This window comes from Micropterus dolomieu, linkage group LG09, assembly GCF_021292245.1.
Source record: "Micropterus dolomieu isolate WLL.071019.BEF.003 ecotype Adirondacks linkage group LG09, ASM2129224v1, whole genome shotgun sequence".
NCBI classification, from domain to species: domain Eukaryota; kingdom Metazoa; phylum Chordata; class Actinopteri; order Centrarchiformes; family Centrarchidae; genus Micropterus; species Micropterus dolomieu.
This window is the reverse complement of record NC_060158.1, coordinates 22,275,137-22,292,533: the sequence shown is the minus strand read 5'-3', so window position 1 is coordinate 22,292,533 and position 17,397 is coordinate 22,275,137. Positions and strand designations below refer to the sequence as shown.

General features: G+C 41.9%; 2 protein-coding genes across 7 annotated transcripts in view; one reads left to right on the top strand and one right to left on the bottom strand.

Annotated features, from left to right (window-relative positions):
* Nucleotides 1-5,401, bottom strand: part of myclb (MYCL proto-oncogene, bHLH transcription factor b) — a 43,376-nt gene extending 37,975 nt beyond the window's left edge. The window contains exon 1 of the mRNA XM_046058070.1: nt 5,026-5,401. The gene's annotated coding sequence lies outside the window, so the exon portion shown is untranslated. The remainder of the gene's footprint in view (nt 1-5,025) is intronic.
* On the top strand, nt 583-17,019 carry mfsd2ab (major facilitator superfamily domain containing 2ab). 6 transcript variants are annotated; one of them, XM_046058060.1, is made up of 14 exons: nt 583-810; nt 3,925-4,050; nt 5,049-5,173; nt 9,574-9,697; nt 10,110-10,188; nt 10,305-10,480; nt 10,620-10,710; nt 11,260-11,378; nt 11,581-11,664; nt 13,595-13,678; nt 13,876-13,988; nt 14,091-14,234; nt 14,779-14,955; nt 15,159-17,019. In XM_046058060.1, exons 1-14 carry the CDS (start codon nt 721-723, stop codon nt 15,211-15,213), a joined length of 1,587 nt encoding a protein of 528 aa, XP_045914016.1. In that variant the 5' UTR covers nt 583-720; the 3' UTR covers nt 15,214-17,019. The 6 variants fall into 6 exon arrangements, with proteins under 6 accessions (XP_045914016.1, XP_045914017.1, XP_045914020.1 ...); XM_046058061.1 differs by lacking the exons at nt 583-810; nt 3,925-4,050; nt 5,049-5,173 and adding exons at nt 8,654-8,986; nt 9,169-9,265; XM_046058064.1 differs by lacking the exons at nt 583-810; nt 3,925-4,050; nt 5,049-5,173 and adding an exon at nt 8,654-8,986.
* The last annotated feature ends 378 nt before the right edge of the window (nt 17,020-17,397 follow it).

Below are 17,397 nucleotides of genomic sequence, written 5' to 3'. Positions count from 1 at the left end.
CCCCATTAACACACAGACATCTGATCTGTAGACTTTACAATCCTGTTGTAATATGACAATTAAATGTACCTTGTACCTTTATTATTTATTAAGTTAACTATTAATTTACGATGTCTGCAGGTTTTGTTTACTTGGTCTAAATGATATATCAACTCTACTGCCAGGAATAACAGTAGAGTTGATATATCATGAATTTAAATATAGGCTTCTGTATGTAACATAGCCTATATACATTTACAAGGACATGACCTCAGTGTCTTCAAAAGTATGTTTGTTTATGCACCGGTAGGCCTAGAGACACGCAACATGTGATCTTTTACTGGAGAAATAGCCTACATGATATAGGCTGCTTTGACTGTCAAGAACGCAGGCAAAACAGACTTCGATGGAACCCAATCTTTGTACCCAGAAAGTCTTCAGGAGTCTCTTCAGGGAGAGCTGGAGGTCTTATCTCTGCGTGACCGCTGCCGGACTTGCTCAGCGGGAATGTGACGAGCCTTCAAAGGGGCGGGGAAAACATGGGGTGAATGGCACACGTTGTAAGGGGCGGGGAGCTAAAAAACTACTACATCTAACCGCCTCCGCCTCTTCAGAGTTTTCACATTGATAGACCACGACGATACCATCCGTATTTTCACGAACCTTATCGGAAGACGCGTTTGATATTTCATTTCAGTAAAGTTTTGCGTCAAGCTGAACCAAGAAACCAGCTATTTTGCTATGGCAAAAGGTGAGGGAGGGGAACAATACTCCAACGCTACTTTATTGAATAAGCCGGGCAGCCCGGACGGCATCAAGATCGCCAGGAAGGTGAGTCCAGTCATTCATTCAAAACGTTCCTTCATGGCGACGGTTTCTTATCTAAATCAGCTCACCAGACATCACAAGACGAAGAAGAAGCTGGTTTGGACGGGAATGTATCTTGAACACATGAATGAATTGATGCTTCCCCAGAGTAAAATGACAGTTTTTGGGGTCGTGGCTACAGCTGACGTTGGCTTAGGCGCGCGTTGCTCATTGTCATGTTTCTAGGATGCTGGAGTGCAGAGTTGACCGAAATGTCTCATTAGCCACTCCGTAAATTATTAAATGAATGAAATAATTGATACAAATGTTAAACTTACTGAAATATGATTATTTTCAGTCAATAAGTCAATACCACGCTAAGCCCCATCTCCCTCCTCTGATCCTCTGCAAATCACGAGACATAATTTAAATCGTAAGGTTAAACCCAAGGCTTTGGACGGTGTTCGTAGGCTATAACGTTACTTTAAGCCATACTCTTAGTTTATAGACTGTAATGATAGAGGTTTTCGGTAGCCAACACTCATTACCCCAGCCACACAGAGCTAAATTTAAATCCGAAAATACTAGGCTACTCTTCTTTTTGATGGCTACATTTTAAATATACAGCAATGTTCGTTTTTATGTTGGCTCAAGTCAGCTCGTCAGATATTCTAACTTTAGTCCTATAGGCTACACGGAGATTCCTCATTTGCATAATGATGTCTGAATTTAATTTTATTGAAGTACAGTCGCACTGGAAATGTGAGTCTCGAAAAACCGCGGTGGGGTGTTGTCGACTAATAGCAGCAGGAGGTAATGTTATCTAGACTATCCTTCATATAGCCTAATTTTTTGGGGGGCTTCGGTGTTGTAGTGCTGCGTTCAAGAGCCCCTCTGAAGCTCACACGCCCATATCTGAGCGAAGGGACTCTCACGCAACGCTTGTTGAGATTTAATAGGCTATAAATCGAAATTATCACACAAGAAATGTAACAAAGCCACCATAGATTTATTTGTAGGCCTATATGTCTTTCGGTTTCAGGAATCATGTGACACAATGATTTGCATTGTAGTGGCGAACTGAGGAGGATAAAGCATCTTAGTGTTGTGTGATCTTTCATCTGAAAAATCTCCTCGGTTGGTAAAGAAAATCCCCATTTAATTGGTAATTTCAAGCGCATATCTGGGGGCAATTCCCATGTTTTCGACAGCTCTGAATGCAGCAGGGAGCAACCACCAAGGCAACGTGTCAGACAGGAGGAGCAGGGAGAGGACAGAGAGGATAACTTACTACAGAGTTTTTGACATTTCGGTCTTTGCCAAACTATATAGAGATTTCCAAATGTCTAAGTGCAACATTAATCAAAAACGTTTTCGCTACCTTTTAGAGTTTTGAAACCCCACCTGTTCTGGGATAGTATGTTTTGGCTCCACACTGGTAACATATCACTACTTGTAAGCTACTGCTGGTAACAGAAGCAGTAGCCTTTGAGGTAATGATAGGAGGCCAGCTTTCATGTCAGGTTTACATAGCACTGTTGCACATCCTCATTAAATACACTGTGAGGCAGACTGAATCTTTTTGAAGAAGGATAAGAAGACATCACAGACACATTCTTTCTCTAACTCATGTAATTGGGATGAGTAATCCAAAGCCATGTGAAGGGAGTGACATTAATACATAGTCCTACTAACACATTGCTACGGTAGTTACATGACACAGTGGGTACAGGACACTTGCTGCAATGTCATTTTAAAACTAGAAGGGGCAAAATGTGTAATGTTATACACAGGTGCAGGAGGGGTATACTGAAAAACAGTTGGACTGCCACACACTGTCAGCGCAAAATATGCATCACATGGTGGGGTCAAGTTTGGAGTCACCAGGTAGTCCAACTGCTGTAATGCCAGTCACTGTGTACTAAAGTTTGAATTACTGTTTCTATGTTTTGATGGTGATGGTGTCTCATTTCAGCAGGAGAGAGTTTTGTCACCTAAACAATGACTGGCTTTCAACAAGACATTGATCTGCAGATCTGACCGAGGATGAGGCAGTATCTCTTATCTTCTCCTGCATATTAGCGGAAACACTGTAATGTGCCTGCAGTTGGAGGTCATTTTATTAAGCTGGTGATGGTATCTTGAAACGGTTTTTATCTTTTGTCTGAGGCTATAACAGTAGCCATGTCCTCATTCAACACCAGTGATGGAAAAATTCTTTGGCCAGCTGAAAAGAGGACAGATTAGGCAGCACCAAACACAATCTTTTGATTGGCCAGGGAGGAGGTGTGTGTTTTCACCCCACTGTGGACAGAAGTGGTCAGACCGCTGGTCAAACTGGCAGACATCCCTTGGGATGTTAAGCCAGTTCAGGCAGACTGCTGCCAAGGTGTTGTCACCCTGGCTTTGAGTGCGTGTGACACCATGTGTTGTCATGTCCTGGTGAGATCTGTGTTGCTATTAGAGGGTGTTGTTTAGGTCTGTCTGTCGAGGAAATGATCTACATTGGAGAAAATGGGGGTGGGGGTGAACACTTGTTAAAAAACCATGGGTTTCTTGTTTCCCAGTGGCTGTTCCTGACGTCTGCCAAATATGCTACATATGATGTTTAGCTTTTAGCCAGCTGAACTCTCAGCTCTCAAGACTATCTGGCGATTAAGAATTTAGGCCACATTCCTTATGAGGCACTGAAAAATGTGTCGTCTTAATCGGTCTAGTGGGAAACACGACGCTGAAGATTAGTGGAATGACAGGTTGACGCTTAAATTGTTCATACAGAAATGGAGAAAGCTACCTATGTACTGTAAAAGCCTGGGGAATATAAGCACATGGCGCTGTACTGCAGTCATCCTCTTAGGATTGCTGCCATTAACTCCCACCTTTAACTACAATGGCTAGGCCCTGTCTAAGCAAATACTGCAAATACTTTGCCTTTCAAGTTAGAAGTTAATGTTGAATACATAGTAGACTTAAAATCAGTGTTCATTTGTCAGGCGTTATCTTCCCAGTAGAGACGGACCTCATGTCTTCTATCTTGTCTGCGATTGTTTATTATTTACTAGTTGTGCAGGGTGAATGTAGTTGGTACATTTACTTTATTACCTGTATTTTTTTTCTCTTTCCTTGCTTTTTCCCCAGCACGAGCATAGAAACAGGTTGTCAGTTTGCAACAAGATATGCTATGCCATCGGCGGCGCACCCTACCAGATCACAGGATGTGCCCTGGGCTTCTTTCTGCAGATCTATCTACTGGATGTAGCTCAGGTGAGTTGGTTGAGATGATTTTAAAACTCTGTGGTCACACCTGTCCAGACCTTTAGTGTCACTTTCGTAACATAGCTCTAAATCTAGCTACCCAGTTGACCTTAAAGGACCACCTTAGTGGCAGTGGGAACAGACTGTACACCCACTACTGTCCTTCCTGTACTCAATATGCTGTCCTGCCAGAGTATGTGTGGTGACATTTCCAGACTTGAGGAGTTGTACACGGTCCTTCCTCTGCCCTCAAATCACTTCTCTCATAAGGGCACAAAGGAAATGACTGCCAAAGCTCACCAACAAATGGAGCGATTTATCCTGGAAAAATGAAGAGGTGGAAAACATTCCTCTGTTGTTTCCATTATTGACTCCATGACGGGACTCAACTGTATCAAAAGGCTTACACAGGCTTGTTCTGAAAAATGTTGGGGGGGTGGGAGCACAGTGGGGAGGGGCTCGCTTTAATGGGCACTGACACTAATCTGATGGTCAAGGCCAAAATAGCGTGCAAGTCAACCGCTTCCTAGGGGTTTAGCTTTAGTTTAGTTGATTAAGAGTCTATTGGCTGACGCAGCATGGCGCAGATTGTACAGTCAAGGGTCGAGCATTCATCGTGCCTGGCTTCCAGTAAAGCTTGTAAGTAAGGCTACACAGTGCTGGATGAGCAGCAGACAGGCTGAGCTGCCAAGTGGCACCTTCACTATTTAACTTGATTCTTGCTAAGTGCTGCCATGACTATTGACCAGCTGATGACTCACTGTGTTTAAAGTAACAGTGGGTAAACTGTACCACATAACATAACATGGTTTGTCAGCTTGGTGTATTTGTACACGTAAAGGATAGTAATGATGCGTAATAGTAATATTTTTATGGCAGCAAAGGGATTGAATGTGTTTCTGAAATGCTGTCTTTTGGAGCATCTAGAAATTACCCACTGTATTGATGACAATGACGCCCTTTTACTGACACTGATGGACTAACCTTCGTGTCTTCTCCTTTGGCAGCTGGATCCCTTCTATGCCTCCATCATCTTGTTTGTAGGCCGAGCATGGGACGCCATAACGGACCCCACAGTCGGCTTCCTGGTCTCCCGAAGCCCATGGACGCGTTTCGGACGCATGTTGCCCTGGTAGGTCTAAGTTCCAGCTGGAACCAGACAGCTACAGTCTGATACCGTTTGACTTGATTTTAATATACATTTTCAAGCTTTTCAGTAGATCTGGGTAATCGTACTCCAGAGCCCCCTCCTCCTCCCAGCTTTATTGTTCAAGTCTCCTCCAGACTGTTTCCATTTCTTTCTTGACAAAGTCCAGTTGTGTCATTGAAACACTAAACCTGTTGGTTGTTGGGAAATGTGTAATGGGAGGGCTGCATTCAGCACTGGTGAGTCAGAGCAGTGTGTGAAATTTTTACGACACACTATACATGTGTAGGTGTTTGGGGGTGTGGCTTAATGAGGTGACTGCGTTTGAATTCTCCCAAGAGGGGTTACTATGGGTCATGCTCGTGATGTTCCTGCTGTACCACTTCCTCATTGCCCACACCTGCAATGTGTCCAATCAAGGTCCCTCCCCCCCCTTTCTCTCTCTCTCACACTTGCTCACTCACTCTCTCTCTCTCACAACCTCAACTGCTCCTATGCATATAGGCCATAAAACAATAAATTTTTGCCTACAATTGAAATGGTCCAGGCTGGACCACTAAGCCAAAATTGCCAAACGAAATAAGCAAAAGGCACTAGGCCTTTCTGTTATTTTACTAAACAAATATAGGGAGTACCTGCAGGTGCTAATCTTGCACATTTCCCACCCACTTTGGCACGGCATTGACAAATATAACTACAGCCTGCTACCAAGTCTGCCTCTTACAACAAACACACAAACCATTTTTGAGAAGGAATTCACCTAGAGGACTCAACTTGCATCTCTGTATGTTTGAATAGAAAACACATTTCCAGCATATATATATATATATATATATATATATATATATAAAATAATAATAATAAATGAGAGAGAGATCGATCGATCAATTTTCATTCCCTCATGAGCATCATAATCGGACGCTAAATGAACGTTGCCTTGTGTCTTTGTCTGTGTGTGGCAGCCAGGCTGAGGGGAGTGGGAGGCCTGTGACACTTAAGGCCTTTTTCACAGAAAGGGTTACTGACCCCTTTCTTTTTAGCTGCTATGTCCCCCTCCCCCACTTCTCTGCCTCTCGATCTCTGAGCAACCTACATGGGCTTATCTTATTCGTATGTTCATGAATATATGACTGTTGAACAGTGGTCACTGCATGGTCAGACCCTCCTGGAAGTCATGACCCACGTTTATAGGGTATAACTCATACTGTTATGTGGGAAAGTACGGTGTAGGGTGTCAGTGGGAGCTGCTGGTTATAGAAGTGGTCTCCTGTCAACACATAAGATATTTTAGAGCCACTGTCCCTTCAGTATTTGGGAACATGCAGGGAACTGGGTGAAAGGGTGACAAGGCATGAGAGAATTTGAGTAAGACAAAGTAAGTGTCTCTAGGCAGCTTTATAATGGGCACCACAGGGAGATGCATGGCTGCAAGTTACACCAGCTCATTTGCTCCCTTGCCTGCTTGATTAGAAATATATAACTCCCCTAGTTGCTAATGAAATGTATGTAGCTTGTGTAAGAAGGGGCACAACTGGGAGATGAACCCAGTCATGAAGGTCTCATGTGGTCCCCTCCTCAGTTTCCTGTGCTGCTCCTGTGGGTGTACATGTGTTGAGAGCACCTGCATAATTAAATTTGAATACAAAGGAATAATCTTCCTGTTCAGCCGCTGGTTAGTAGTTCAAGAGAAGCACAAATGTGCCTCTTTTGGTATTGAAATCAAACTATGCCAGCTACAGATCTCCAAAATAGATTGAAAAAGTTTCTTGTTTTGCAAGTTAAGATGGTTTTATAGCCATATGACCAACCCTCTACTTCAGGGCTGTAAAGGAATTTGCTAACAATTATTAGTAAAAGGTAATATCCACATAGTAGTCATTGTGACATTGTTTTTTGGTTTCTACATGTTAGCAGTTGTGGAACATTGTAGATTTACATCTATCACACACTCACTTTTGAATCCAAATCATTTCATGCATACTTTTAGAAATATTCACGAAAAAAATAGCTTTGATAGACTTAATGTTTATGCAACAAATTCTGTTGAATTTAGCTTGATTCAACTAATTTGCAGGAGGGGTAAGGCTGGCATATCATTATGTCATTTTCAGCCACCATCACCTCATGTTTGAATCACAGAGTGGGTCACGCTACTCCTGCTTGTGCAAAGCAAGATGCATCCATTGTTGCTGTCAGAGATGAGATATTGGGGGGGGGGGGGTAAGGGTAGGAGATAGGATTGAGATGCTCAGTTGTAAAGATGTGAGGCGATGGGTGTGGTGCCCACGAGTAGGAAGGAAGCGAGCAGAAAGGTGCCCAGAGCTGCTCAATCTTAAAAGCTCTGCGTATAGGAAGCGGGGGGGGGATGAGAGTCAGGCTGCCTTCTCATTGGTCCAGCCCACAACACACCACATGAGTGAGCCAATAGCGTCTCAGCTCTTACATGCAAAAGCCTTGGGAGCATTTTTAAAGACTGGCTGAGGAATTCAGGAGGTTACTTCGGTTCAAGTTGCGAGGCAATGGGTAGAAGGTTTTACTGTTGCTGCAGAGCGACTCAACCAGTCAGACTGCTGCTTCTGTTCCCTAGACATGCATTTAAATCAATTTCTTTGGACACCGACTGTATTTTATTAAGTATCCCAAGTTTGTATTACTACTTCAACAAACTGACTGCCCGTCTTGCCAAATATGAATTCCAAATGAATAAAGACTTCTAAAGGAGATCGTTTGACTTGTTTTTACATACATTTCACATAAAGCAGGATTCATTGTCCTGTAAGTTTATATACTTTTCAGAGCATGAAAAGATGAAGTCAAGTATTCAAAACCAGTATCTTGGCCAGGTTTTTGTATTTTATTACATGTGTTCACCCACCCGGCCCCATGACAGCTGCCAAAAGAGAGAATTGACATATTTGCTGTGCTGTCAGCACAAGTTCTCACAGTTAATAAGCACCAGACTAAAAGCTGTCACCTGCAAAGTTAACTTGCTGAGATAAAAATCACCCCTCCCTAGTCAGCACAGCTTTAAATATAATTACAGGAGGAGCACCAGGCCAGTACTTATATGGCCTACTGTGTCCCTACAGTTCTGCAAGCACAGTACAAGTCTTTGCTTAGCCCTGCAAACTGTGTGACAACAGCATACACTGAAAAAGATAGCACTTGAAAGTCCATTTTTCAAGTCTACATGTTGCTTCCATGGCTGGTTTCACCCATGTTGTTGGATCTCTGAAGGAAGCTTTTTTTTTTTTCCCACTGACTGACACACTGTCATCATTTGGCACAGAGAAAAGGAGACTTAAAAATGCACTCCTAGGTGTCATTTCTAGATTAAAAACACCTGCTTGAACTTACACACCACACCTGCAGATTACGACTTCTCACAAGTGTGCAGTTAATCACATCACATATGTGAGAGTCTTGTTTGGCTATAAATATGCTTAAGTTGATTAGAGGTGAGACTGCAGTGTTCTGTTACAGAGCGCTTTGACTGGATATTAGCCGGTGCCACGGCAGGACGTTGCATCATCTTTGTATACACGGCAATGGTCAACAATGGCGTTTCTGGGAAGGATGACTCACCTGATATTGAAGTGATTAACAATTCCCATAGAGAGTAGACGTACAAGCAGGATGCAGGCCCTGCTCCCTGCTCCATGAGCCACGCTTTCCAGAGGAGTGGTTGCTCTCATAATCTCATGTCTGATTGGAGAGTGTCGATCGGACCATAGGACGAAGGAAGTGACCAAAGGAAGTCGCCTCCTGCACTATTTCAGCATTTGGCTTCTTAAAAATGTATGGGGGAGGAGGAGTAAACGATGACACCGAAGTGATTAGCAAACCCAGAATCTGAACATTTTTTGTGAGACTCTCACACATGCAAGGCCTCAAGGAACCATAAAATGTAACAAAGTGTTTAATCAGTCATCTGTACCTGGAAAAAACACCAGCAAGTGTTGTTTTGTTTGTTTTGTCAGTATTCCCCAGTGTTCCACCCTCTCACCCCATCAGATCCAGCCTTACTTGAATCCTTACCTGTTTCATGCATGTGAACACCAGGAACACTGTGTGTCTGTATGTATGAATGACCATCAGGAACACTGTGTCTCTGTATGAATGGTAATCATTGTAAAACGGTTAACTCAAGTGAGGCACCAAGCGGTGCTGAGCTGAGGAAAAGTTGGCCCTAATTGAATGGAAGCCACACTTAAATGGCTACACTTTGTTATGTAACTGAGTGTCCCCTCTCTTCATAAAGACTGGTAATTGTTTACAGAGTGAGAGTTTCACGCTTGAGTAGATCACAATTTCTTCCACTGATGACTGTTTCTGTTGTCGTCTCTTCTTGTTCCCCTCCCCTACTCTCCTTTTTCCATCCAAAGGATCGTGCTCTCAACCCCTCTGGCTGTGCTCGCCTATTTCCTCATTTGGTACGTTCCTCCCTTTGAGGACGGCAAAGTCATCTGGTACCTATTCTTCTACTGCATCTTCCAGACCCTTCAGACTGTGAGTACCACACTTGTGCACAAACAGCAATATTAGGCTATCTTGGCTCAATTGTTGAGTGTCTGTGGAATCAAATAATAAGGAATTGAGCAAAACTAATCAAGTAAACCAAGGCCGGTGGGGTGAGCGGGTGCCTCAGCTTTGTCTGAGAGGAGGCCCACAGTCTCAGACTTGGCACAAAGACTGGAGACAAAGGGACACAGCTAGCCTGGTTCTGTAAATTTTACAGAAATTAGTGTTATCAGTCTCATTTAACTTTCTACCAGAATGCAAAGAAACAAATTCCCCAAAATGTAAAACAATATATATATATATTGTTTTACTTTTGCTATTCTCTGCATGACCAAAAAGTGTAATTAAGAGCTGCATTCATTTTCTTACCTTGCTACTTCTTTTTGTCTTTGCAAATCAGTGCTTCCATGTGCCATACTCTGCCCTCACCATGTTCATCAGCTCAGAGCAGAAAGAAAGAGACTCAGCCACTGCGTACAGTGAGTATCACACTCCCGCATGTAAAATATTTTCTAAATGAATCTCCTGACAGAAATGAAAAGTCTAAGGTATCGCCTCAGTGACTAGACACCTCTTCTATATTTCCTCCAATCAGGGATGACTGTGGAGGTTCTGGGCACTGTTGTTGGTACAGCCATCCAGGGGCAGATAGTAGGTATGGCGAACGCTCCCTGCCTCCCAGGACCCGGCGACATCGTGGCAGACCTGAGCAACTCCTCAAAGTCTGTTGGGCTCAACGACTCAGAGCCTGTCATTTCCCTGGAACACACGGTGAGCAAACATTCACTATCATATTGAGTCTTGTGTTTGACAAAAGGTCAATAACAACTTTACTGGTCAAAGAACAAGAGCTGATCCAAATGGTGTTTGCTAATGGTCGTCCTTTTCCTCTGTTGTTTCTTCCTTACAGAAAGCGGCCTACATGATTTCTTCTGGCATCATCTGCTCAATCTATGTCCTCTGTGCTATTGTTCTTTTCTTCGGTGTGAGAGAGCAAAAAGGTAAAGCATTAATCACATGCTCCATCCTTCAATTTAGATTCCAATGTCCACTTCTTTCTTTTAAGTGTGAATCTTGTTCAGTTAAATGAAGTTCATGGCTTTACGTGACTATTAAATACTCCCAAAAACACAAGTTGATCATATTCAGCACATGCAGCTTTTATCTTAGTCTCAGGGTCGGTGTACTATCTCATCAAAGGAACATGGTGTCTTTCAGTGTTACCTAGGGGACACTCAATCTGGATCTATAGAAAGACACCCATGTCCAAGGTACATGTGGTGAACCACTAAAAGTCCTGACCCCTCTGGACACACACATTTACCTTCCATTTACCCCATACCCAAGAGGCTGGAGGCCCCTAGTGAGATTAGTTACATGGCAGTTTTTAAAGATGCTTCTCATGAAATTCCCATTACACCGCTCTTGTAAAATGAACAGAAACCCCATGGTAGTTGGAATGAAAATATAGGAAAATGTTTTCAAGTTGAAGTAACTTTGCATCGTTGTTCATTCTTTTTTTTTTTTTTTTTTTTTTTTCTTCTTTCCAGAGTCTTCTCGTCCAAAGTCAGAGCCCATGGGATTCTTCCAGGGGATTAAGTTGGTGATGGGGCATGGACCGTACGCCAAACTGGTCATGGTCTTCCTGTTTACCTCGCTAGCTTTCATGGTGCGTATAATGACATACAAACTACGGGCTTCGTTAGGGTGTCAGTCACTCTGTGCCCGCCCTATGTTTGTATTTTGGTTACTGAATCAACTAGCTCTTCTTACGTTAAAAGTCTCTCACTGTTTTGTGCTCCCACCCAGAGTTTACTCGGCACCTGCAAGGTGTGCGTGTGTTTAAATTTTGTCTGTGCTTTGTCTGACAGCTCCTGGAGGGAAACTTTGCCCTGTTCTGCAGCTACACACTGGGCTTCAGAAACGACTTCCAGAATATTCTGCTGGTGATCATGGTGAGTACAGACACACAGGTGGCATTTTCGGTTCGCACAAGCAGATAGGCGCACTGTTGCCGTAGCAATGGCCGCATTTCCCTCAGCATACAAAACCTCGAGCTGCCCATTTGTGTGGAATAAGTTATGCCATTAGCTTGAGAGTGCAGACAAAAGCCTCCGTCCCAGGGCAAACGCATAAATTGTCTTCAATTACAAGGCTGTTTTGTACTTGGTTTGAAAGCAGTGTCTCCTGGCTGCCCATTTCCATGATGTGCGTCATCTCTCATTGCTCTGCCTGAATGCCATCCCATTCCCACAGACAGTAAAGGAGCCACATTTGATTATCCTTTCTTTTATCTCCTGACCTGTCTTGGAAAATTCTTTCTCATATCAAAGAATTACTTCAAATCCCGACAGGTATTTAGATGTGCTTTCTGTAGCACGCATGGCAGAACTGTACAGGTTAGTGAGGCTGAAAAGATTACAAGCTTTGATCCTTAACTTTATGGAACGGATTACGGAGCCAAGAAAGTGACCTTTTTGTTTAAAGTACATTTATTTGGTGAAATACATTTTTAGAGGTTTCAACAGTGTGCGTGAGCTTTCTCTGCTCCTTAGTGAGTGATGCTAATCCTCACCTTCAGTAATTTGGAGGAGACGTCCGACTAATCCTGGAAGCTCCGATCTTATTTGTACAACGATAAGTTAACCAAATCAAAACGAACAGCTTCTGTATAAGGACTCACTCATTCATACTGGTTGTCAGTAAATGGATTGAAACAGTCAGATATGAGAGCAACGGAGATTTAAATAATTGCAAAAAGAGCCTTGTGTGTAGTATTTGCTGATGTGAGGCAGGTTGCAGAAAGCATGCTGCAGGGTTCATTGTTCTCTAGCTTTGCTGCTGCACCGTAAGTTAACTCATTTTTTCGAGGGCTGCACAGTGTTTTTGTCAGTTGTGCTACTCAGTTTCATTTTACAGGAAAAAGACATCATGAAGAAGTGTAAACATGCTTTTATGAGGGCTGTTTATAGGGCTGTTTTCTGATTATAGATCAGATTATATGTATTTATCATTTGCACAGGTACAAGACCGTACAGGTTCTCTGGAATTCTTGTGCGTATTTCTCTGGATCTGCCCAATAAATAATAATAAACTGAAAACACAAGCAAACAAGGGCTCACAAATCAGAGGTTGGTGTCTGGACAAGGAAGTGACATGGACTGTTGGTTTTGAAGACAAAGATCAGACTCAGTTCAGGTGCACGCATACAGCTGATACAAGTGAAACAATATTGTACATGCAAACGGGAAGGAAATGAAAGTGCTCACTTACACATGGTGAGAAACCACATTAAATAGCTTTTGAAGCCACAGAAAGATGTCATTGTCACATATGGTTGTTCCGCGAGACATGTAGGTGGTTTGTCTCTTAGCTTAGTGTTTCACTCATACCATAACAAAAAGGCGGGAAAAATACTGCTGCACCGCGGCTTTGTGTTACTTTTACATTAGTCAGACACAGAGGGGTCATACTGATCTGGGAGAGCCCTCTGCCCTCCTGTAGTGTCACGGGAAGACCCCTGCTGAATTCTGCATCACATTGAGCTCAGATTTGTTTTGGGAAGAGCCATGAAAACCGTATTGTCTTCCATCTTTACTGTTGTGTTTGGCAGGTATGAGAGTTTAAATGTGCGTCTGCATCGCTGCGCTTTGAGTCTTGTTACACCCAAACGGAAGCCCAAGCATTTTGAGAATACATCTAATGTCATGCATTTCTACCATTATGTACACAGGGGGGGCTCTGTTGTTGCTTTTGCAAAATCATGTTAACCTGTAATAAAAGGCCTTTTGTGCAATTTATTTAAACTTATTTTAGTTTTGTGTGTGTCAAAACAAACCATACAGCTGGTTAACCAGACTTTTAATGTTTTCCCCCCTCTCTCAGCTTGCTGCTACACTGGCCATTCCGTTCTGGCAGTGGTTTCTGACTCGCTTTGGGAAAAAGACTGCGGTTTATGTTGGCACCTTGGTAAGTCCCATAATCACGTCCAAACACCACTTCTAAGTCATATGAAGCCTGCGAGAATGACAGGAATTGAGTAATACTGTAGAAGTTGCAGGAAAACGGCTGTAGTGCCATTTAGAGACTCGTTTTGGGAAGTAAATCTTTGAATGATGGCTAATCTCATGTGCTTTAGAGGTCTAATGTGTTTCTGTTCTTTCCAGTCTGTGGTTCCCTTCATGATCATGGTGGTGGTATTGAAGAGCAACCTGATTGTCACCTACGTTACCTCATTTGCTGCCGGGGTCGGAGTGGCTGCAGCCTTCCTGCTGCCCTGGTAAGAACCCTGACTCTTTTGTTTGGTTGGTTTTTTTCCCCCCATGTTTACCTATTAGGAATACACATGACCAAGCGTGTCTCTAACTTTGTGTTTTTGCAGGTCTATGCTGCCTGATGTTGTCGACGATTTCCAAGTGCAGAACCCGGACTCCACCGGCCACGAAGCTCTCTTCTATTCCTTCTATGTGTTCTTCACCAAGTTCGCTTCTGGAGTCTCCCTAGGCATCTCCACTCTCAGTTTAGAGTAAGTATTAGCTTAACGCACACACAAACACACACAGGTTGAAGGTGTTTCTTTTTTATTCAACGCACTGGGACACAATAAAAGAAAGTCTGGGTTATGCCAGATTTAATTGGTTTGATTGAAATAAAACAAGAGATTCAGGTTAGCAAAGTTGCTTGCATCAGAGCCCACCCTTTTTTTTTTTTTTTTTTTGCCACCACATGAGTCACATTCATGCGACTTTTGGCCTGCTCAACATCTGTGCCCTCCCTGCAGTGGCTAGTTTAAGCCAAATATCCCAGCACCCAAATCCCACATCAAAGCAAGAAAGTCTTTTTGCTTTTACTAGATTAAGTTCAGTAAGGCTATGGTATGTGTGTGTTTGCTGTGTACATGCTTCACATGACTGACTTTACGGCAGAGTGTTGGTCTTTGATCAGTGATTTGAGGAATCAAGATCTTGGCTTTACTTTGGATTACCATAGAAGATGCATGTCTGAACATTGTGCCCTGCAAAGCATAAATGTAAAGTACTTTCAGTTTCATGACGTTTCTCCTTTTTCAGCTTTGCAGGCTACATCAGTAGAGGCTGCTCTCAACCCGAGGAAGTAGATACAACCTTGAAACTGCTGGTTTCCGCCGCCCCCATCGTTCTCATCATAATCGGCCTGGTCATATTGTACTGGTATCCGATCAATGAGGAGAGGAGGCTAGGCAACCGCAAACTGCTACAGGAACAGAGGTATGGCTGTGGATTGATGTGTTTGACTCTTGTGTTTATGTGTCAAGTTTATTTATAAAGCACATTTAAAAGTTATATAGTAGAAGACATAAAAATTAAAACCAGATAAATTAAAAACAGGGCAAACAATTAATGACATACAGCAATAAGATGGTGTTAGTGAAGCAAAGTTCCAACTAAAGAGATGTGTTATTTTTGCACAGGGACAATGAGACCGATTCAGAAACAGACTCGACAGAACTGGCCAACGTGATCTAAGACATTTTAGGGACCCACGGACCAATCGGGTGATCGACTGGCATTTTGCACTGGATGGGATCAACGGACGTGAGCCTGTCGGATCATACAGACACTGCCTTGTCCAATCACACTGCTGCTGTTCCACGTCTACAAAGTTGACGACAACACATGCAATTCACTCTGTTCTTTCGTTCCGTCGGATCTCAAAAGCCTTACTTTTTGAATAACTTACGACTTTTGAGTACTGTGAAAAATCGTTTGTTAAAGGTTGGTCTTGTTCTCAGTTGAAATTGCACAGAACCATGAAATGTGATGGGAGCATGTTTCATCTGTGCTGCCATTACTGGTGCTATTTGCTGGAGCTAAACAATTTCCATCCTTGTATGCACCACATTGAAAATTATGACCTTGAGCACTACGTTAAAAGCAACTTTATAGTTCTGAGACGTGAACGTCGTGACAAACTTGAATAGTGTTAACGCCTTAATGTTAGCCCTGTTTTGGGGTAAAATTCCAAACTGAGACTGTCACTTGTTCTTGAGTCATTGAATTGGTGTTGAAATGTGTTGTGTAATCTTTCAATGAATCCTCAATGTTTACTTAAACCAGTCAGCCCATTTGTTTCCATCTCATTGCCATGGCTTGTTTTTTTTTTAAAATTATTATTTAAAGTAGCCGTAATAATGTGATGTTGGAACTAGTGGCCGGACTGTAACAGCTGTGCTCTGAAGGGCTCCTTTTAGTTCCCCACAATAGCACTGAAACCACTACGATAGTAAAAGGAGGGAGTTTGAACACATAACTGCAATGTTTATCCAGCAATTACATTACTCACATTATCTTATTGATAGGATAGCTACTGAAGACAGGGAAAACTGATTTCCTCTTAATGCTTTCATTTCCTTAATACTGAGATAAATGGTGACTATAACTGGTACTAATTAAGTGATATCATTATTTAAATATTTATTAGTTTTAATTTGTTTGAATTCATGTGTGCTGGTAAGCTGATGCTTCTTGCAGTATGTAAATCTATTTAAGGCCTGTAAGGACCTATATTAGAAGTTTCAAAATGAAGACAATTGGGTGGGAGTCAAATTTTAAAACCTTTACTCGCCTTTTTAATGCATGTTGCCATCACTACTGTCTTTGCTCCATATGCATTCAAAAAGGGAAGTACGTAATTGTGAAAAAGATTGGAAGATGGGGTACTGAATTTGTAGTCTCCTTAAGGTTTTTGTTTTTATTATTTTCTGTGTGCGTATGTGTTTATTGAAGGAACTACCAGGCTGTTTTGTGATCATCTCAGTCATGAAAGTATGGATTGACATTTCATATCCATTGATATGGAAATGTAGTCATAGTGTCATATGTTATACATACTGTTACATCTTCAACATGTTGTTTCTGACAACTGGGTTGCCGATGTGCAAATTTTTATTTACTTCACTTTCATTTTTTTACTGCACACGCCAACATGGTGCCATTTTCACCGTCTGAGCCTGTAATAACTGTACATCATGTAAATCTGACTGTTTTTTATTTTGTTTATTTTGTATTTTATGGGTCCGTCAGTGAACTTCCCACATGACTATTGAGGCTGTAGCCAAATGTGTGAGCTTTAATCCCACAGGGACACACACAAGCCTTGTGTACATGCCTCCTGTGAATATGTAAATATTGTATGTAAACCTGTAAATATATTTTGGTTGGTATTTTGTGGCTGCAAGGGAAATTGACCTATGTACACTGTACTGTAGTTATTTAAGAAAAACTTAACAAAAAAGTTTGTTAATAAATACTAATTGATAAGTGTACTGTGAACAAGCTGTCAACATTTATTTTTTTTAACCTGAAACAACTGTTACTATAAAAGACTTGCTTGAGTCACTTTAAACAAGAACAAATATGAAGAAGATATTTTTAATGTACATACATGCATCATTTGGATAACCAAACGCCAAGAGGTAATGATATAATTCTCCTGAAATTTTAGTAACTTCTTATATATTCTGCCTTCAAACTATTCATGGTAAACTACTGCCATCTAGTGCCAGGGTTTTGTCTGAATTTTATAAAATATTGATTAGCAAAAAAATAAAATAGAACTTACAGTAGATGTGTGGCGAATCAACTACTAATTATTATTGCATTTATAGACACAATCTATTAAAATATCTGATAAGTGACAAGTCAATACTC